This window comes from Chlorocebus sabaeus, chromosome 14, assembly GCF_047675955.1.
Source record: "Chlorocebus sabaeus isolate Y175 chromosome 14, mChlSab1.0.hap1, whole genome shotgun sequence".
NCBI classification, from domain to species: Eukaryota; Metazoa; Chordata; class Mammalia; order Primates; family Cercopithecidae; genus Chlorocebus; species Chlorocebus sabaeus.
Window position 1 is genome coordinate 49,887,354 of NC_132917.1, and position 23,484 is coordinate 49,910,837.

The window sequence follows — 23,484 nt, forward strand, 5'->3', positions numbered from 1 at the left end:
GCATTAAGGAAGGGAACTATATGATTGTATTTGCATTTTCAAAAGGATAGTCTGACACCTGGGTGGAGATCACAATGGAGGTGGTTAAGACTATGAGAAAGCAGGAAGTGATGAGATTCTGAATGAAGGCAATACATAAGGGCAGAAGATAGATCACCTCAATGTATCCTGAAAAAAGTGGGCAGCATAGCCTTGGGTAAGTTAGCTTTTCTATGCCTCCATTTTCTCCTTTTTGAAGAGGAATAATAATACCAAGCTGTACTTTCTGAGTTTCCATCTCTTCCTCAGATATACATATATATATTCTGCAGGATGTGATTACACTCCTGATTTAATTAGCAAAATATTTATTAGAAGCCAGAGGACCACAGAGGTCAGGTACTTCTAAAGGTTAGGAGCAGGTAAAGTATATCTTGGTGTTGCTTTTGTTCTTTTCTCTGGCTTTCAGTTTCCTAAGAAAGCTAATGCTGCCAATGTCACTATCCATGCAGCGTGCAGTCCTGCTGGGTCTGAAGAAATGCCTGAAGATTAATATACCAAAGTTTAATGTAACTGATACCTACATCTCAAATACTTTATGCACATCTATTCAAAACAGATTTCCATTTCATGGTTCCCTTCCACACACAGGCATCTCCCTTGTCCTTCCTTTTTTTTTTTTTTTTTTTTCCCCCCTGCAGCCTTGACACCCCACGCTATTTGTTTTCTTGTCTATTGCCCATCTTTTCCAACTAGAACATAAGTTCGGTGCAGAAAAGTCTAATTTTGTTCAATGCTGTATTTCTACAGACTAGAAAGGTAGTAGAAAGGTACCTGAGATATAGTAAGTACTCATCAAACTTGGTTGAGTGAATGAATGAATGGATAGATGAATATGTTTATCTCAGACTAGCTTTGTGGGAAGACGTCTCAAAACCAAGGTTGCATCTACCAATAGAGCATTTTGTCTTCTAGTAAAACTTCCAAATCCCAAAGAAAATGCACTATGCAGAACTTAAAAAAGAAAAAATCCTTTAAAATGCATTACTGTAGCACTTTTTCTTGCCACTAATGAGAGGAGAAAAACACATTCTGAATAACTGTTGCTTACACACATTTGAAATTACAATACATTACACTCTTCTCACCAGGCACCATTAAGTTCAGGAGAACGTGCCTTTGTATATATTTTAAAATATAAATCAAAGTGTTTTTCTTTCAAATGTGCACTAAAATTTGCTGTAACAGTGTACATTAATTTAAGTGAATTCAGAAGAATGATTGGACTAGGGAAAATAAATTAATTATTCATGTCATCAGTATTTTTAAAATGCACAGTGGTTATCAGGAACATATATAATTATAAGTAATGCTATTATTTTTAATAGCAAAGCTACAGCTAAGGGTAATTAATATTTTTAATAAAAATAAATTTTTTTTCTTTGAAGTCGCAAAATGTATTTTGTTAGTTCTAAATATTTTTCAAGGAAATGTGTATGAACTCTGCTTATATTTTTCAAACAAATAATATTCATTTTTCATGAGTACCTCCAAAGCCTCCAAGCAAGCAGCAGAAGTATCCAATATATTCATATTCTTTTCTTGCATGAACATTAACTGGGTTCTTTTTCAGAAAACCCAACTGCGAATCAAATGCCACTGACTTTAATAGGATGTCTCATACGTGAAATGAATGTCTCTGACAATCTACCAATAATATTTCTTGAATTCTCAATAGTTCCTTTCCTTGAGTAGGTTTGCTAACTCCACCCTGAAAAAAAATGCCTAACTGAAACCATGGAACTCCTCCAATACATTTAACACATATTTACTGATTCCATCTCACTTTATAATTTAATTTCTTCCCAAGAGTTGCAAACTATAGTCCCTCCAATCAAAAACCAGAATCTTTCAAAATTTTATCCTCTCTCTTTTCTCAAGACTTTTGAAACAAGATGAAAAGAAAATGAAAAACATTATGGATTCTAAACACCAGGCAAGGATACTAGAAACAAATTTTGCTTCGAATACAAAGAATACGATACAATATGTATTATTCTTATGCAGTATGATTTTCTTACAAAGGTAAGTTTTGGATATGCTATAAAAGCAGAGTACAATATCATTTATAAACCAAATAGGATACTTTTGAGAGTCAAAAATATACTATTAATAATTACACTGAACATCAGGCATGCACAGGTACTATCCAGGCCAACTGGGCTGCATGGCCACATGACGGAAGACAGAGGTGAAATCTGTGTTTTGGTAAATAACCACGAGAAGACCTAATTAAGAGCATCATCACTAGAATCAAAGAAATTTTAGAGCTGAGTACAACTCAAGAATTTCCTAGTTCAACCTACTTATTTTACAGAGGCAGCAAGGTCAAAGTACAATGATGTGACCCAAGTTGTCCAAGTCACAGGACGAGGCAGGTGGTTGTGTTGAAAGTGGAAACGAGGTCTCCTCATTCACCATGCTTTTTCATTATACTATAATCTCTCTACAGCATGTATGTATTCTCTACAGTATGTATGTAGCTTGTAAAATATTCTCGAAGGAAAGAACAAAAAGATCATAAAATGTGCTATAAAGAACATTCCAGAAGCGATGTCACAAGCTTGATCTTAAAAGAAATAGCACAGCTCAATTTTCCTTTCTATGTGGACAGGCAAAGGAAGGAAATGTTGTCCTCTTCATGTTGGCTTACATGTACTCATCTCATAAGACATTGCAAGTTTAATTAGAAGAGGGGGAACATTTAGCAGCCAAAAAACTTGCATGATACTCATGCTGCACACCAAGAAGCTCTCAGAACCTCCAAGAACTTTATAACACCAATAGTTTTTACAAATATTTGCTTTCCGAGATTAGCCTTCTGGAAAGTTTCATAAAATGAGGGGGCCTTATGGAAACATTTAAAAATTAAATATTCCAAGTAAAATGAATTTTATAAATTTTATGTAATTCACATAAAAAGTACTATCAATATTGTTATATTCACATTAAAATGAACCATTTGATCAGAAGTTTTGGTAAATGTTCCTATTATATCTTGATATAAATCACATCTTTCTAAAGTAAACATTGGGTTGAAAATTGATTATCATTCAAAGGAAAAGGCCAGGCGCGGTGGCTCGTATCTGTAATCCCAGCACTTTGGGAGGCCGAGAGGGCAGATCACGTGGTCAGGAAATCGAGACCATCCTGGCTAACACGGTGAAACCCTGTCTCTACTTAAAAAAAAATACAAAAAAACTAGCCGGGCGAGGTGGCGGGCGCCTGTAGTCCCAGCTACTGGGGAGGCTGAGGCTGAGGCAGGAGAATGGCGTGAACCCGGGAGGCGGAGCTTGCAGTGAGCCGAGATCGGCCACGGCCACTGCACTCCAGCCTGGGCGACAGAGCGAGACTCAAGTCTCAAAAAAAAAAAAAAGAAAGAAAGAAAGAAAAGAAAAAGAAAAAGAAAAAAGAAAACTTCCTTTTATTTTTTTTATTTTTATTTTTATTTTAAATTTTTAAAGGATATTTACTTGGACTTTATGGAGGATATTTTGATGAACACTCCTATATTCTCTGAGTCTATGAAAACGGAAATACATTTCTTCCTTATTACTACCCTTGCAGGATGGCTGAACAAACCTCATCTCATCTATTTGAAATGAATCCAATTTAATTCTGCCTGACCAAAAATCTGTTTCCATAGTTTTAAAACATGCAATCACCCCAAGGTACATGGCCATTGTAGCTTAAGTGGCTCAGTGTTATCACTGAGAAAAATGCACTTAGATTGAGAAAACAGTCCAGTGTGGCTTTTGAAAAATGAAATGACCCCTTCTGATACACAATTTAGTAAGAGAGTTGATAAAAGCAGGCAGATATGGCCACTATGGATAATATTTAAAGGAAGATGCTTCATCCAACCTGCAAAAATAGGACAAAGGTTACAGTTTCGAAATTAACATTAGAAATTTATCTCATATTTAAATTTCCTAGTTTAAATATTACCGTATTTAGAGGACAATTGAAAAGTCAACTATGAATTATGGAAAAATTTCAACAAATTATTCTGTTACTCAAATATAAATAAATTGCTTTCTTCCTTAATGTTTTTTCCATACATACATGTGTTGTTACCTGTATTCATATATATATATATATATAACGACTTAAGAATCTTTTAAAAACTATTAGCCCAACTTTAAAATATCCTTGCTACAATTGAATACTTGTAACATATTAATTCAAATTCTTTAATTACTGTCATTGGTTTATTACAAAGCTAACAGTTCTGAATATCTATTTTTAAATGAACCTAATAATCTTTTAATTCAGCATCTCCTCAAATGAACCAAGTATTCACTAATTAATTAGATCATTTACATCTATAAACTGCTGCTGTCTTTAAACATGTAATAGCTTATAATAAAAGAGGCTCTTTTCATTGGCAATTAATGAGCAGTTAACTGTTTACCTTTTGCATCAATTAATATTATAAAATACATAAATCTTTATTTCTGCATTTCTTGGTATTTAGCTTTCAAATGAAACAGCTATTTTGTACTTAAAAATAATATTTCTTAATATATGTTACTAATTGACAAAATACATAAAACCAATGCTGATAATTTTTTTTCTTCTTTTGGGACACATCTGGTTTATATAGGAGATTTGGCAACTGTAATTTCATTAATGATAAAACAAGTCTACTAAGAAAACTAACTGATTATTTCAAATTATATTCATAAAAGCATTCCTAACTCTGAATGTCCTCTTGTAAATTATTTTAGATAAAGCAAAGTCTATCAATTTATTTGAGTTTCATTTTTTCTGTATCAGATTTACTTTAATAACTTGCTTATCAGTAAGTGAACCATAAATCTACAGTAACAAATCATTAATGAAATATTAGCAAAGAATGTTAAATGGAGCTATTGGGCAAGCACAAATCTTTCTAAAGTCACAAGTCTTTATCCAAGGAACTAAGTGTTATGATGTTATTGGCAACCTTATAAATCCTAACAAGAGAGAAAATCAACAAAAGGATCACACTGCAGGCAAATATTCCTACTAAAATGTATATTCCTTGAGGGCAGGGATTTTTGTTTGCTGTTACCAATATATCTTCATGCCTAGAAAAGTATCTGGGACATGTAGAGAGTGATCAATAAATATATATTTGTGAACATCCTATAAGACATCCCATTTTATTTTGTAGCCAAATGCAAATAAGAAAGGAAAAGAGAGAAAAATGAAAATAAGTGCACATGCAGGTGCAATATATCCAACACTACATTGAATTTGCAGAATTTGTATTTTTTGCCCATCCCTCTTCTAGGACATTTTCTCTTCCTGTATTCTGTTCCTCTCACCCTTTTCCATTCAAATTAAAAATGATAATCTATTTTCTTCATTTTCTGGGAAACATATGTTAATTCATATTTAGGGTGCTGATACAAACAGAATTTGCCATCTATTATTTTCCTTCCAAATTGGATGCAGGTCTGTTTCAAATGCAAGAAGTAAAAGCAAATTTAAATATAATTATCATTCTTGCTTCTTCAGAATGCACTTTTCTGGAAAAGTGGGGATCGTGTATTTGGAAAAGCTTTAAATGGCACCTACTGAATATACTCACTATCAATAAAACAGAACAAAATGCAACAATTAATTTTGGACCAAGGATAATACACAATTCTGAAAAAATTATCAACTGGATATGTACAAAGGCTATAAATACTGACAGGAATCTAATGGCATTTGAACAGCATCTAACAGCATTTCAAATAAGGGTTTTTTTTTTCCTGTGTTCTTCACTTATGGAACAATATCCAAACCAGTGCCTGAAATGTAGTAGGCAATCAATAGTTATGTCTTGACTGAATTAACATACTTCCAAGTTGTGCAAATGCCACATTTAAAAATTATATTCTTCAAAAATGTTAGGCACAAGATTGAAATAAGCTAATTAAAGTTCATTCTAGGTGAGGGCAAATAATCACATATACAAAATATCTTATCCCATATTTTGGGTTTGCATGCTTAGATAAACCAATAGAATTTTCTTTTTAAATAAACAGTGAAAGAGTAGACCCATCATTCACCAAGAAAGTCACATGGCTATCAATTCAAAATTTTAAACTTCAAAATACAATGGAAGTATTGTACTATTGAAATATTTCTTTTAAGATTACATTTGCTTTGATTTTATTTTGAAGTGCTAAGCTTCAACAGACAAGGTTTTCAAATATTTCATTAACTTGTTCATTTAAACTAAAAAGTGAAAATCCTATGTAATCAGCAGACAATCCACTCAGCTTGGGCTAGAGGAGGGTTATGGAATCAAGACTATCATTTAGCATTTAACCAACCAAAACAAAATCTTTTGTAAAAGTCCACAAAACTCTAATGAACAACATATACACATTTCATATTCAAACGGAATGCATTATGTTAAGCTAGTCTCGGAGGAAGCTGTAGTGCCTGAGATCAGAAAAATGTTCCATTTTAGAAAAAACACACATGCAGAAAAGCCCACTATCATAAAAAATATAGGATGAAAATGAAGGAATAAAATCCACAGGCTCACCTGGCTAATGGGTTCTTTTGTCGGGGGCTTTCCTCTTCTGGCTGTGCTAGTAGCCAGGGTCGTGGTAGTCTCCATAATTGATGTGGACATCTCTGATTGCATGGCAGTGGCTGTCGACTCAGTTGTCATAGAGGAAGGCACTTCACCAACCAGTCTCACATTTCCCACTATGGCGATGTTGGCATCGTTTTCGGCTGCCATATTCAGAACTTTCAAGCCATTGTAGTAAAGCCCAGAGAGCTGGCCCTGGAAGGGCTGGCCCTGCTCTTTCCCGCCAATTATTATGGTTGCTTGGCTATTGAAGATTGTGAGCTGACGCCCTGTAAAAATAATATTACATACATGCAAAAATGTTGATTGTGAACTCTATATCTACAAAGGATGATAAAACAGATCTTTCATGGGGTGAATAATGAGAGCAATAAACTATAAGAGAGGCATTTGACTCATAATTCATTGCTTATAAATGAGGTGTCCATGAAATGCATAATTATTGGCAAATACTTGTAAATTCTCAACTTATTATAAATGTAGTGCTTTTGCTAAAAGACCAATCAAAGATATTTATTACAAATCAGTTTTTAGTGGATCCCTTTCCCCTTCTACATCAAGATCTTATATTGTTGGTGTCTTAAGTCTAAATTGTTAAATTTTAAAAATGTAAGATAACATTTCAAGTATTTGTCATTCTGAAATTACCACTGACAGAAACTAATACATAGCAGCTGAAATCTAATTTAAATTTTATGGTAAAAATTTCATAATTCACATAATGTCCACATATATCTATATTTTATTCTTTAATGCTGTTTATTTTTTGAAGGCAATCGTTCATTGTTATTTGAATTATTCTATTTTTCCGGCAATCACACTGAAAAGAAATGCATGGTTTACACTGAGCATGTCAGAGACAAAAAAATTCCAAAAATATTTTTTCTGATTGGCTTTCAGCAAGTCTATCAAAACAAAAGAAAATGAAAAAAAAAAAAAAAAAGCTTCAGATGTAAAAAGCGGCTTCAGGAATGATACACAAACCGATGGAGAAACTATGGCACATTTCCATCAAACAGCAATCCTTAACAACAGTCCCATTATCATCAAATTGAGTATCCAGTTTTAGCAGACTGCTCTCTGCTCATAAAAGCATGCACACAACTTTAAGTTCAGTTTTAATTAGGTCTTGTTCCCAAATCCTCTTAGAAGGTTGCAAACGTTAAAGGGACTTCATTATGACTGGCAATTCATATTGCCCACTATTTAAGATTCCTAGAGTTTAAACAAAGAGTTTTTTTTTTTTCAGGACCATAATAAAGATATCAGAACTACATATATTTTAGTTAATAATTTAGAGGCTGGAACATGTAATATAATCTATGAATGATTTATCATTTTGGGTTAATGCTTGCTGTGAGTACCCTCATAGATTGAGTTAGTGGATTATATTTAACAGTCCCTTTAACCTTAAGTTAACTGGGTAAGATTATTAAACAGCTGGTACGTCTAAAAATGTATAGAAATTATTATACAAGGTATGCAAATATTACTATCTACATTTTACTGTTTTAAAGTTGTTTTTAATTTAGTTTTACGGAAAATTTATTTTTTATGTTTATTAGTGTTACAATGAAGTACTACTTGGTTATGTTCAAATTATTTTTTTATTTGAAGTTTTAATCAATGTTTTTTACCTTTGTCGAGTAGCCATTCATCAACTACTCGACCAAGTCGATATGGAATTCGCTGTCTAGCAATCGCCAGGCGCTCGTTATCATTGTTTCCTTTAAAGTTTAAAGAGACATTTCATTGGTTAAAATCTGTAAGGTCAAAGGTTAAAAGTTAATACTTAAAGCTTGAGCTATACAGTTGCCACATGATTTTTTGAAATTTGGAATTTTAAAAAGTTCTACCTAGAACATTTCATGTTTCAGACTTGTCATTCATTCATTTATTTTATTTTAGCAAACAAAATTATTCCTATGTTAATTGAAAATTAGAAATCTGCATTTGAGCTAGGTTATTAAACTTATGTTATAGACAGACCCGAACAACCAATTTAAACAGCATATAATAGCTTTACAAAAAATGACCATTGACCTCAGGGTTTTGTCTTTTTGATGTTTCTTATTAACTAGTTAAACATGTTCAGGTGAAACAGGTTTAAGTTTTCAAAATACATTCAACCTCTTATTCCAGGTTAATAATTTATGATCACCAAACTTAATACCATCTTTGGCACACTAAAGCATCTAAAATAGGCCTAGCATACTTTATTTCCTAGTCAGAAAACAGAAATTCTTATTCACCTCATTTAAGAAAACAACAAAGTCCAAATAGTTTCTGTGTATTTCATACAAATTGATTTATCAATCACTTGGACATCACAAGAGAATACATCTTGCATCATCCAGATATGTTATTACAGGAAAAGGCTTTGACAAAAGTGACTTTATTTGAGCGTCCTTGAGTTTCATTTAAAGCTTAACATGTTGAAGCAAATAACATTTGAAAAAATAATTATAGGTATGTTTTTATATAGTCAAATAACTGCTTTTTATTAAGTTATTCTTTAAAAGCATGACACCTTAAGGAACAAATACAAGCCACAAACAGTGGCCCCTATTCATAGATCTAACCTAAGTGAAAGCCCTGCTTCTTTGCATACAAAATTAGCTGCTAGAAATACTGTTTAAATTGACCTTGAATATTGCTGGCAAATAGATGAGTGTTTTCTTGATCTGTAAAGCACTTAGGAAGAATCTGAGATGCCATCTCAGTGCTGAATTCTGTACAATGCAAGAAGAGATTTTCTATTCCATTAGAATTAACTAACATGGAAATTTGAGCTAAGACATTTTGGCATTAGCTCAGATGAGGACTCAGAGGTGAAAGAAATGTTGAACACTAGTACTATCTACATAAAAAGACTGGAGCATTTTGTTAGAGAAGATAAACAAATAAATTTACATTTTATTTCTCTGATTTAGAATAATTTATAAGTGCTTTCTTTTGCTACTCTTATAATACATTATACTTACCACGATAAACCCAGCATAATACTGATTACACGCTTTTGGAGACACAGAAAAGAACTATCTTTTAGACCTCATCTGTTTGTCATCTGAATGTCTATATGACTGAATGTATTTCACACATTAATATTTAATTTAAAATGCAAATATCAAAGTCAAGGCAAATATAAAGTTTAATGAAAACATTAATATGTATTTTATATTTATATTACATATATAAAATATGTAAAATTATATTTTATAATGTGGGAATACAGTTTTGTTAAACTAATGATTTTTTAAAAAGCACACCAATGGTACAAAATTCCAACCCTGTCTTCCATTTTTAAAAGTGTAGACAAATTGTGTTCTCTTTTGTATGTTTGCATATATGCATATTTGGACTTTTTTAAAAATGTAATACTAGTTACTTTTGGACAGTGTGATTATTGATCAATTACGTGTTTTTGGCTTATATATGATTTTATATAATAAGCATATTTGACATGTGTAATTTGAAAAGCAATCACAAAATATTTTTCAAAAACACATACCCTTTGCTCTATAGTCTTCTTTGTCACTCAATACTCATCCCAGCTCACACTAGTATAACACTTCTGACAACTTTATGATTAGGTGGTTCCTTATGTTTTTCATGCTAGAGTCTTCCAATCATCAGGAATGACCCACATTCTCTCAGACACCATGCAAATCTAGGTTGCAAATCCCTCTTGCCCAAGTACTACTACAGTCTATTGACAGACCTCTCTGCATCTTCTCTGCAATTAATCACACCCATTTTCCACATCTCAGTCAATATCTAATCATGCCACTTGTCTAGTATAAACCTTCTCATTTCTCTTAGGATAAAAATCTCAGACCCTTAGTGAAGTTTATAAGTACTTCCATGATCTGGTCCCTTCCTACCTCTCTGTCCCCTCTCACAGCCATCACTGCCTCACTCTGCTCTTTTTATCCTTATGAGACTTCTTTCAATTCTTCCAAAGTTTTTCTTTCTTCTCTCTGGGACTTTGCACATGTAGCTTTCTTTATGGGAAATACTCTCCCTTGCTCCCACCTCATCTCCATTTTTCATTAGCTAACCATTACTAATTAATGGAATCTTCTTGGCAGGAACATTGTTCCCCAGAAGGTATTCCCTGACGTCATCAGGTTAGATTAGGACACTTGACTATGTGTTTTGCAGCTCCTGAAACATGCCCTTTAGAAAGAAGCATTGAGCCTATGATTGCAAACTTGATAGTTTGCCTTCAAACTCTGAATATCCCTCCATGAGGTCAAGTACTATGCTACTATGTGCAGTATTTATGATTTCTTCAGTGTTTAGTTGCACAATACCTATCACACACACTCCTATGAAATATCTGTAGAATGAAGTAGTCAAGAAAATATCGTTTTTAGTTCTGGTGGCTTATGTTGTATTGTTAACAGATTCTTACAACCCAACAACATTAAAAAGAAAAAGAAAGTAAATACTAGTGTCCAGAGAATAAACCATTTGTAGCTAAGCCTCCCTTTGCACTTTCCAAAGGAAACATCATACCATTCACTTATAATTTTATTTTTCAATGATTTGTCACTGATTTGAACATCTCTACAATCAGTTCATTATTTGTTTAACAATAAATTCCCCATGTCACAAAATTGGTAAACATAGTTATTATTAGTAAGGAAAGGTTGGGGAAAAAAGTTCTAAATAAGACAGGTGGAGAAAAACCAAAGTTTTATAGATTATTTTAATGACTTTACAAAAGATCACATAAACACATGAATACATTCACACATACATACATACAATTTGTCCTCAGACATTTGACTAGTATTAATAGAATAATTGTGTGATTGATACAGTATGACAGTATGATGTAAGTCAACAGAAGCTTTTGAAGATTCTTGCTGAGACTCAGCTAAAGCAAGAACATAAACACTGAATTCGCAATGATTAACAGAGGTCACCTATCAACAACAATAAAACAATGTAGAAAATACAGTAGGCAGTAGACACAAGCATGAAAATATGTGATAATATATAAGAAAGGTAGCCACACAAGGGGATCATATCTTCCTACTATCCCAGAATATCAGATGCCTACTAATTTAGTGAGCACTGTTTTAAACTGAAGAACTTTTTAATTACAGGACAGACTTTATTCTTATATGGGTAATGAATGGAAAATCAGATGGTGCTTATTCAATTCAATATAGGCCTACTTTATTCTCTAAATTCTTTGTTCTCCTACTAGAATAAAAAACTAGCGACTTTTCTGTGGCAAAATTACATGTAGATACATTGTGACATGGTTTGGCTGTGTCTCCACCCAAATCTCATCTTGGATTATTGCTCGCATAATCCCTAACTGTGGCAGGAGGGACCCAGTGGGACATAATTGAATTATGGGGGTGGGTTTTTTCAATGCTGTTCTCATGAGAGTAAATAAGGCTCACGAGACCTGATGGTTTTATAAAAGGCAGTTCCCCTGCAGATGTTCTCTTGCCTGCCACCATGTAATACATGCCTTTGCTCCTCCTTCAACTTCCGCCATGATTGTGAGGCCTCCCAGCCATGTGGAACTGTGAGTCCATTCAACCTGCTTTTCTTTATAAATTACCCGGTCTTGGGTATTTCTTCACAGCAGTATGAAAATAGACTAATACAGTAAATTAGTACTGGTATAGTGGAGTACTGCTATTAAGATACCTGAAAATGTGGGAGTGACTTTGGAACTGGGTAACAGGCAGAGAATGTAACACTTCGGAGGGCTCAGACGAAGACAGGAAGATGTGGGATAATTTGGAGCTTCCTAGAGACTTGTTGAATGATTTTGACCACAAAGTCTAGCCTGAGGTGGTCTCAGATGGAGTTGAGGAACTTATTGGGATGTGGAGCAAAGGAAACTATTGCTACATTTTAGCAAAGAGACTGGCAGCATTTTGTCCCTGCTCTAGAGATCTGTGGAACTTTGAACTTGAGAGAGATGATTTAGAGTATCTGGTGAAAGAAACTTTTAAGCAGCAAAGTGTTCAAGATTTGACTTGTGTGCTCTTAAAAGCATTTAGTTTTATTCATTTATAAAGATATGGTTTGGAACTGGAACTTAAGTTTAAAATGGAAGCAGAGCATAAAAGTTCAGAAAATTTTCAGCCTGATGATGCAATAGAAAAGAAAAACCCTTGTCTGAAGAGAAATTCAAGCCAGCTGAAGAAATCTGCATAGGTAATGAGGACCCATAGGTTAATTGCCAAGACAATGAGGAAAATGTCTCCACAACATGTCAGAGATCTTTACAACAGCACTTCCCATCACAAATCTGGAGGCCTAGGAGGAAAAAATGTTTTTGTGGGCTGAGCCCAGGGCCTTGCTGTTTGCGCAGTCTCAGGACTCAGTGTCTTGCATCCTAGCGGTGGCTAAAAGGGCCAATGTACAGCTCAGGTCGTTGCTTCAGAGGGTGCAGGCCCCAAGCCTTGGTGGCTTATGTGTAATGTTGAGCCTGTGGGTGCACAGAAGTCAAGTATTGAGGTTTGGAAACCTCTACTTAGATTTCAGAGGATGTATGAAAATGCCCAAATGTCCAGGCAGAAGTGTGCTGCAGGGAGAGAGCCCTCATTGAGAACCTCTGCTAGGGCAGTGCAGAAAGAAAATGTGGGTGGGAGTCCCCACACAGAGTCTCCACTGGGGCACTACCTAGTGGATCTGTGAGAAGAGGACCACTGTCCTCTAGATCCCAGAATGGTAAATCCACTGACAGTTTGCACCATGCACCTGGTAAAGCCACAGACACTTAACATCAGCCCATGAAAACAGCCAGGAGTGGGGGCTGTACCCTGCAAAGCCACAGAGACAGAGCAGCCCAAGACCATGGGAACCTACCTATTGTATCAGCTTGACCTGAATGTAAAACATGGAGTCAAAGGAGATCATTTTGGAGCTTTAAGATTTGTCTGCCCCACTGGATTTCGGATTTGCATGGGGCCTGCAGATCCTTCATTTTGGCCAAGTTCTCCCATTTGGAATAGGTATATTTACCCAATGCCTGTACCCCCACTGAATCTAGGAAGTAACCAACTTGCTTTTGATTTTATAGGCTCATAGGCAGAAAGGACTTGCCTTGTCTCAGATGAGACTTTGGACTGTGGATTTTTGAGTTAATGCTGAAATGAGTTAAAATTTTGGGGAACTGCTGGGAAGGCATAATTGATTTTAAAATGTGAGGGCATGAGATTTGGGAGGGGCTGGGTGGGGGGAATTATATGGTTTGGCTGTGTCCCCACCCAAATCTCATCTTGAATTCTAGCTCCCATAATCCCCATGTGTCATGGGAGACACCCAGTGGGAGAATTGAATCATGGGGCCAAGTTTTTCTCATGTTGTTCTCATGATAGTGAGTAAGTCTCTTGAGACTTGATGGTTTTATAAAAGCAGTTCCCCTGCACATGCTTTCTTGCCTGCCACCATGTAAGATGTGCCTTTTCTCCTCCTTTGTCTTTCTGATATGAATGTGAAGCCTCCCTGGCCATGTGTAACTGTGAATCCATCAAACCTCTTTTTCTTTATAAATCACCCAGTCTCTGGTATTTCTTCATAGCAGTATGAAAATGGAAACATTGTTTACCAAATGAAGACACATCTAAATAAAGTACAGTGACAATGTCTTTTTAATAGATGACTCCACAAATCCTTCCACTATTAGGTATAAAATAGTTCAGAATGTTTAGATTCTCTAGGACTAGGCCTATATTTTTTCTTTACCTCATGATTTTCATAAAAATGTTGCATACTAAAAGTGGTAATGGAAGTATATTACTTTAAATAATTTCTCAAGATGTATTTCCTTACAAATTCATGATATTTACTTGTAAAATATCGTTCAGTAGCTTTGCATGATTTTGTTGATTATATCTAATACTGTACACAGTTCAATATACATCTAGAGCTTACATGCAATATAAAGAATATAAACCATTTGATGAGGAAAGGTCAAAGGCAAAAATAATTTCCAATGACCTTTTATTTTCTTTGGAAAGCTTCAGAATCTACTATCAAATATGCTGGGATGTAGAAGCATTATATAGAGAGTTTGTGAATGGTCAATGTAAGTGGGCTTAAGCTGATAGGTGAGATGAAAAACAAGTGGAATGTCCCTGAAAATTCAAATCAAAACAAAGTTGAATCTTTCAAAGAAGACATTTTACCTTCAAGTATTCTAAAACAGAGGTAAGGATAAAGCAATAATGACCCACTTTTCAAGGATCTATACATTCTGTGTTATAAAAAGGGTCCAAAAGGAATTTCACCTTTTTCTAAAAGCATAAAACTCTACGATAGCAACATGCTGGGCAAATAGGCTTGATTTATAAAAGCAGAGCTTCTCATTGAATAGTTAAAAGATAACAATTTAGTCTCACACTTTCCCCATGATAAAAGCAGGAGAGGATTTTCCTTTGATTTCTTTCCTTTTTCCTCCAGTTAATTTTGTGTGGTTTGATCTGTTGGTACCTCCACTGAAAATGTCAGTGACAACATACATGCCTCTGCTGAAGTAATTTTCAAGCAATGAAACTGCATGTAAAATTTGGTTTTATTTTCCTTTCAATTTAAGAAAGAATTAACTATTTTTGACAGGAGGAAAGACTCCCTTCCCCCCAATCCCTGTAGTAATGCCATTGCAACAAGGTACAATCTCTAATTGGAGTGACCACTTTGTAAGGTACTAAAAGTCATTAATACTTCAAACAAGTTTCCTGGGGTGAAGAATTCAAAGGAAAATCTGATGGCTTATTTGGAATGTGAACCCTCATTTGATTAAATCCCAGATAATTTTATTTGCCTATTTGTCTAGACCAAATATTTGTATCTCCCAAAATTGATCTATCAAAAACTAATTTCAAATATGATAGTATCAGGAGGTGAAGCCTTTGGGAGCTGATTTGGTCATGAGGACAGAGCTCTCATGAATAGGATTAGTGCCCTTATAAATGAGACTCCAGAAAACTCCCTTCCCTCATTCTGTGATATGAGGATACAATGAAAAGATGGTCACCTGTGAACAATGAAGCAAGCCCTCACTAGAAATGGAATCTTGTACTTGCTGGTCTTCCCAATCGAAAGAAATAAACTTTTATTGTTTTTAAGCCACTGAGTTAATAATATTTTATTATAATTACCCAAATGGACAAAAGCACTGTGTAACAATATTTTGTCACATTTTAGTCCATTTATTCTATATGAACAAGCAGACTTTTGGGAAATGAGAGTAATTTCAAAGAATCAAGGTAAGCAGCACAAAACAATAAAACTCAAATCTTTGACTTGGAGTTAAATTTCATGGTGTGACTCAGAGAACAAAGGTAAATAAAATTTTCATCATATTTTTATAACTATTGGTCAGTAGAGACAAGGTATATGAACATCACTGATGTATAGTTTTTCTCCTTTCATTTTAGATCTTCACCCTTGTGTAATTTCTCCTCAGAAATAAAAGTGTCAGTGTTTGATATGACATATTAATATCTTTGGGGAAAAATAAAGAAAAACAATGTTATGAACCAAACATTTGTGCAAAATAATATGAAAATAAAAATAACAAGAACAAAAAGATACTTGCTTCTTTGGAAGGCTTCTTATTTCTTGAGTTTTTAACATTGGGAAAGGAAACACAAAAGGATTTTGAAAGTCATCTATACCTCAAGAGAAGATTAGTAACCTGTGTATAGAATGATTTTTAAATGAGAACATGACATTTGGATATATCTAGGCCCAGAAGGCAAAGTAATAGTTTTGTAAACATACTCTGATTTTAAGTGCAGCATAATCACGTAATTTTCAACTAAATGCAATGTGTATTGTTGTCATATAGACCATACAAATACCATAATGCCTAACTTAGCTGATAATGTTCCAAATAAATAGATTTTGAACATCATTGGCACCTTTTGAGAAACAAACTTTTGAAAAATATAGCTACTCTAATAAAACATTTATCTTATATATTACTTGATTTCTTATGTCATTAAAATGTGTACATAACAAATACACATATCTAATTGGCTCCAGTCTACTCCAGTTTCATCTTCAACCACTTATCTCTGACTCTTTAAATTAGTCACTTTGTAATTTTTTAAATTCCTTTAGCTAAGCCAGTCCACTTCAAACCCGACATTCTCCTTTGCATTGCAAATTTCTTGCATCCCTGTGTACTCAACATCTCTGCCCACCTCAACACACACACACACACATACACACACACACACACACACACACACACATCTGAGGCTGGCTAATTTTTTTTCTTTTTTAACTATCAGCTTATAGATTTCTCAAGGAAGCATTCCCTGTGTCCCCTACTGCTCCACCAAATTATTCTAATTAATGAATTCTTCCACTATGCATTCTTACAATACTTGTTAGCAATATCTATAATCACGATCAAATAAGTTCATGTAATTTATTCTAGATTCTAGATTCCTTGTGAGCAGGAGCCCTGTCTGTCTTGTTCAATGCTGTATGCCTTATCAATAACACAATGGTGAGCCCATGGTAATTCCTTGATAAGTAATTTCTAAATGAAAACTGAACCCACATAGTTATGCAAAAAGTACCACTTGAGGTAATTTTTTGCATAATGATATAGTGGTATTTCTTGTTCAAGATTCATAAGGCAGTGAGATTGCTAGTATCCACTAATATATATATATATATTCACAAACACTATTGAGTTGTGAGAGGAATAGAATTTTGCAAAATGTTATAGTAAATTTTGCTTGGACATCAAATTTCCTTTTTTCTTCTTGACCATTTAGTGTCCACTAATTATATATGTGTGTGTGTCTATTTAGTTTATTCAGTTTGCTAGACACTAAACTAAATAGAGATAAAATATGTGTCTCTCTGTATATAATATACATAGTTACTGACTCATTATATATAAAAAATGAATCAGTAATTCTGCTTATCTTTCATCAATTTTGAATTTGCCATTGTAGTACACAATAGGACAAATCTTTTAAATCTTATTTTTATGCGTAAATACAAGTCAATGATTTATAGTCTGAGGTGAGCTCTACTGTGGTGTATACACATTAGGAGAAAAATTAATACCACGTGGGATCTTTTTTTTTTTTTTCCCGAATTGTGTAGAGACCTGATCATGCCAATCTTTGATTTGGTCAGGGGGAAATTTCTGCAAGGGCTTCAATTCTCTAATGACTGTGTATAAGAAACACAGTCTTGGACTTGATGAACCTTCAAAATATGTATCATCTCCAAGACTATATTTTCTAGATGAATTTTAGTGGTGAATTCTTTCAAATAAATCGAAATGTTGATACTTTGGTTTCTCTTCGCATCATATTAATATTTTACTAAATTGAATCTTTTACTAAATTGAAATGTTAACCCTCCAAGGAACATTTACTTCCAACGTTCATCAATAAATACATCAATGCCTTGTAAAGAGAGCAACTTTCATTTAACCAAGGCAAAAATGATATAAAGTTGAAGCTTATAAAATCAGGTAGCAGAAGTTATGGATCTTCTAGCCTTTGTAACATGAGGGCAGAGGGCTTCTAGAGTTTGCCTGATTCATGGCTGATAAAGAGCAGTGAGGGGCTTGTATTGTCTTCCGGACTTTTAAGACCTCACTGAATGATGAACACACACTACCAGAATCTAAGGATGGTTTTTCTCAGACAACAGGACCAGACCAGCCAGTAAGGCTACAATTAAGTTTCATGCATGCTGAGAAATTCAGTTTTTCAGTATGAAAGTGGTCTGTAGGTAAAGAAACTAAAGAAAACAAAGGACCACCAAAAATAGGAAAATAATGTATTGAGGAGCTTTATGTTTTATGCATTGTGTTACTTGCTTATATAGGTTATCTTATTTGATCCTGGTATTGATCCCAGACCATAAGTACCTCTTATTTTACTGATGGAAAAACTGAGGCTCAAAGAGATGACATAAAACTAATGCTGCATCATACATCATAGAAAGAGGAACCATTTGAATCCAGATATAGCTGACTCGAAAGCTGTTTCATGGAATAGTTATAAAGTAATATCTCTTAATACCCTGAGCCATAAGGGACAACATCTTCTCTTTAATCCTTACAACACTCTTTTGTATAATGGAAGATGTCATTAAGGCTTGTCTACAAAGTTTCTGTCTTCTAGAGTCTGGGGTGAGATTGCCCTTATGGACACATGAAATCAGTAATCTTCCCCAAATTCTCAAGGATTTATGAGGAGGATAATTTTATCATCTCCATTTTATAGATTAAGACAGTGAAACAGAGGTAATTAAAGTGATTAAAGACCTATAACAGTGGAGATTCCAGTGAGAAGCAGTATTTTGGTTTGTTTTTTCCCTTTTATAATGACACCCTGTATGCATAGCCATTGGAGACATAAAATATTCCAGACATTCCTTGTCTTTACCCCTAACCTATAAGAAAAGCCACAAGCATAATAATCCACCAAATTCAGTGCTTTTTGGATGTTGAACCTCTCCAGAAACACATTGGAAATGGAGAGAGGATCCTAGTTGTGACACCAAAGACCACTGTACTTCACTGACTTGTAAGACAAAAAGAATATTGCAAAATGTTACAGTAAATTTTACTTGGACACCACATTTCCTCTTTTCCTTCTTGCCTATTTCTTATCTCTGCATTTCCTTTTATACATCTCCAGAAACCCAGTGCTTCCACGCCACCTGTCAATAACTCAAGGTGTATATTTACATCTGTGGTTCCTACATATATCTCATGTTCCAAAAATACTTCACCTTCATTCTTCTCTAGTGCCAATAATTAAACCCTGGTTTCTTTAGTATAGCTTGGCTAGATGTTAGAAAAGCAATCGGATTCAATAAAGTCAATACACAAGCATTGACCATGTACTCTGAAATTATTGTGCTCTGAGAGGCATTCATCAATACCTCACATGGATTCTGTTGTCGGAGAGCTTACACTTTGTCTAGGGAGTCAAGGGGCCAAATGAGGAAAGTTAAAAAATAAAAGATTTAAGTAAAAGTTCAAGATAATAGATAATGAGCTATAAGTATGCAATTAACCACCATGTGAAATATTTTAGTTCCCATAGAAGTTCAGAGAGAACAATGGATTAGAGCAAAGAAGGTGTGATGGAACACAAACGGTTGCACGTAGATACAATCAAAATTTCACTGAAATAATAATGAGGTAAAAATTTGTCATGATGTGAATATTAATCCTCAGAAGGTTGACAATTGATCATTATCTTAAACTTCATAATGCTATTCACCCCACATCTATTTTTAAATAAATAGACTCTCCAATAAAACATATTTAGTCTCAAAATATAACTACAAGTATGACCAATAATGGTAAAATATTTATGTCATGAGACATGAAAAAAAGAAAAAACTGATAAAACTACTAAGTAAAATGCACTGAAAATCGGCAAGAATTTGAAGGCAATGTGTGAAAGTGGAATATTTGTGTTAGGATGGAGAAATTAATGGTGATCTTTTTTCAAACTTCAATTTTATATTATTGATACTACATTTATGCACATTTCAACTTTGTTCCCACTGCTTCCTTAAACACATATACACACACTCATTTTCTCTAAATTAAATGCAATATATTAATGTAATGCTACAGGAAGAGGGGGTGGTGCAACTCAAGAGTTCTGTCAGTCATTCTCACAGCTAGACAGAGCACGCACAGCTCAAGTAGGGTGATGCGCTGTTCGTGACTAATGCTTCAGATGACATCCCAGCTCCTTATGTGAAACAGCAGGCTTTTATATCCAGTTAAACAATATCTTCATGTGAGACTGCTGTGATGTTGGGCGTAGAAGGCCGCAGGCTGTCTACTACAGAGTTCAATGGTGCTTTGGGGAAGAAATTGGAAGCTTAGTGCATGTCTAACTAGCTTAAGTAATTTCTCCCTTTACATCCCTCTCTTCTGTGGATTTACATTAAGATATCTAGTGTTTCTTTATACAAAGGTTTGTAGAAGCACTTGTTCCCACTAGCTACTTACATTCAAAATTTTTGGTTTGGATATTGTTTCATCAGATTAGTTTGAAATAAAGGTACCCTTGTGAATTTTGGATCTCATTGCCTGTGTGGATTGAACAGTGATTTAAATTTTCTTCCCTAAACCTTTAAATGCTGTTTGTTTCCCACTGCAAAGGGACTGGAGTATCATATCAAAAACCAGCAGCAAGAAATGAAAAGCAGCAGGGACAAGCAGATAACAAAATACAGAACCTACTCTGATAAATTAAAGGTCATGCTCTGTTATCATGCATACTAAAGAGTTCTTTTGTGCTAGTTGTGTAGCATTTAAGACAGAAGAATGGTTTAACAGCTACAAAGACAGGCAGAGCCATTGATAGATATCACTAAATACTGAGAATAAGAAAAATGAAATTTAAGAGCAGCCCCACATTACCTTACAAATTTTGCCATTTTCCCAGATATAAGAATCTTGAGTACTTTCTAAATCATAATGTCATAATATTTAAGCCTATCCACCCTAATAAAAACCTAAATATATATCTTTTTCTAAAGTGTATTTTCCCAGTTCTTGTTTTTTGAAAATTTGAAAATTATGTGGTTCAGCTGAAATTTCTACCACTCCATATCAATCTTGACTTTTAATCTAGTCTTCTTAATATTCAAATTGGTCCACGGAAAAAAAATAAGTGAATGTCTCATACACAGTCTGATGAGGCCTATAAATGGAACTGAGAAAGTTCCCTATTCTCAAGGGGAAAAAAAAAAGTCTGATTATTATGACATTCTAATTTTATTTGCAATGTACTTCAATCTCTCTCTTCCAGTTTTAACTGGAATGCAAGATTTTTTTTTTTTTTTTCAATTAGAAAGATGCGGTTTGCCCATTATATGCAAATAATTTAAGATTAAATGGTCTGGAATTGCAAAGGACCAAGTGTTGGATAAAGGTGCTGGATAATTGCTAGCCCCTTTCAATTTTATAAAATGTAAAACCACTGAAGTAAAATAACCATTTTTTTCTTTTTGTAGATAAATTGAATACTGTGGATATGAATTTAAATTCCTAAAATAACTTTCCCCTAATACAAGTTAATTTTCTCTACCAGCAATTATTTCTTAAAAGTAATTATCCAGTGGTCAGAATCACTGAGGAAAGAGAACCTTGATGGTGAAGACAATGGGCTCTAATTCCTGGGTTCAAATCTTGGCTTCACTATTGACTAGCTGGATCAGTAGTATAACATCTTTTAACCTCAGTTTTCTCATCTGTGAAATAGGTATTTGTAAGATTAGTACCCATAATATATGCTATATTAGCACAATGCCTGGCACATGGTAAGCACTCAGTAAATATTAGCCCTTATATTGCAGTCATGTCATTGTTTATTCTCTAGTATGATGTGCCTTATACAATATATCTAAGAAAGTGCACATCACAAAAAAATATTTTTTTACCCATCTGATCAAAGAAAGTTGAAGTAAATGTGAAGAAGAGTGGAAAATAAATCTATTTATCTTTCCCAGTATGAGTAATGGCCAAAGAGTGAGCCTTATTAAATGAGTGATGTCCGGAACGTAGGTGCTTTATCAAAATCACTGCACTTTCTCCCAAGCAATGTCATGTTTATTCTCAGAGGTTTACGAATGTTACTTTTAAGTCAATGGGAACAACTGAAAAGAGGTCATTAGCTGGAAGAAACCACACAAAAAGAAAAAGCAAACAGCCCCTGCCCTGAGGAAAAACAGAATTCAGGGTATTACCATCTGTTCTGTGCCAGCAGCATGGTGACAAAAGCTGTTTCCAGAATAAGAATACTTTGGATAGCAATGAAGTCTTAAAATGACATTTTAATCCATATATTAATGCTTCAAAGGGATCCACTGCAACAGGAATGCCTAAAACTCTTCTTTTTGCCCCATAATGCCCCTGGCAAAGAAGGGCCACAGAAACCATGAACAGGAGTGGGTGCTGCTTGATCCATTTTCTGCAAAATGAGGTTTGGGAACTGGATGGCCTCTAAGCTGACCCTCAAGGCTAATGGCCCATAGTCCCAGGCACCAGATGCTATTGTTGTAAAGACAAGCATTAGGCCACCTTGTTAAAACATGGTGTCTGTGGATTTTCGTTAGGAAATTAATTTTAGAGCCATTAAAAACAAAATACCATAAATGTTTTTTAACTCGGCAAATATCTTTTAAAAAGCAGTGAAATATTTAGCTTGGCATGTTCTTTTCTTCGTCTCTCTCTCTTTTCAAAACTAACTTATGGTGCCTTGACAATTTTATGAAGAATTTCAGTTGGCATCTACGGAGACCTTTATAATTAAGCCATTACATTTTTCTGAAATGTTTGATGTTTTAAGCTTATCTTCTTTCTTCTTCCTGCTATACAGACACACACACACCTCTTATCACTGAGACATTTCTCTGCATTCTTTCTACCCATTTACCACAGCATGTCATGGTTTTGACAGCTATTTTAAGAGGAGGAAGGCAGACATAGGTGAGATTTCAGGGTTTTTTTTTTTTTTTTTTTTTGGAGACGGAATCTCGCTCTGTCACCCAGGCTGGAGTGCAGTGGCACAATCTTGGCTCACTTCAAGCTCTGCCTCCCGGGTCCACGCCATTCTCCTGCCTCAGCCTTCCAAGTAGCTGGGACTACAAGCGCCCACCACCACACCCAGCTAATTTTTTGTATTTTTAGTAGAGACGGGGGTTTCACCGTGTTAGCCAGGATGATTTCGATCTCCTGACCTTGTGATCCGCCCGCCTCGGCCTCCTAAAAAAGTGCTGGAATTACAAGCTTGAGCCACCACACCTGGCTGAATTTCAGTTTTACACACAGTAAAGACAATGAAGGACAAGGTATTATCATGCTAGGA

The 23,484-nt window shown here is 34.6% G+C and overlaps 1 protein-coding gene across 20 annotated transcripts in view; it reads right to left on the minus strand.

The window, feature by feature from the left end:
* The window catches only part of NRXN1 (neurexin 1), a 1,137,472-nt gene that overhangs the window by 131,283 nt on the left and 982,705 nt on the right, over positions 1 to 23,484 (minus strand). For 11 of the 20 annotated variants that reach the window (XM_073022964.1, XM_073022963.1, XM_073022960.1 and 8 more), the window contains 2 exons: positions 8,257 to 8,346; positions 6,569 to 6,888 (listed from right to left, as the gene is read on the minus strand). In XM_073022964.1, the coding sequence (XP_072879065.1) occupies positions 6,569 to 6,888; positions 8,257 to 8,346 (410 nt within the window). The remainder of the gene's footprint in view (positions 1 to 6,568; positions 6,889 to 8,256; positions 8,347 to 23,484) is intronic. The other 9 variants (XM_073022966.1, XM_073022965.1, XM_038006271.2 and 6 more) reach the window with 1 other exon arrangement.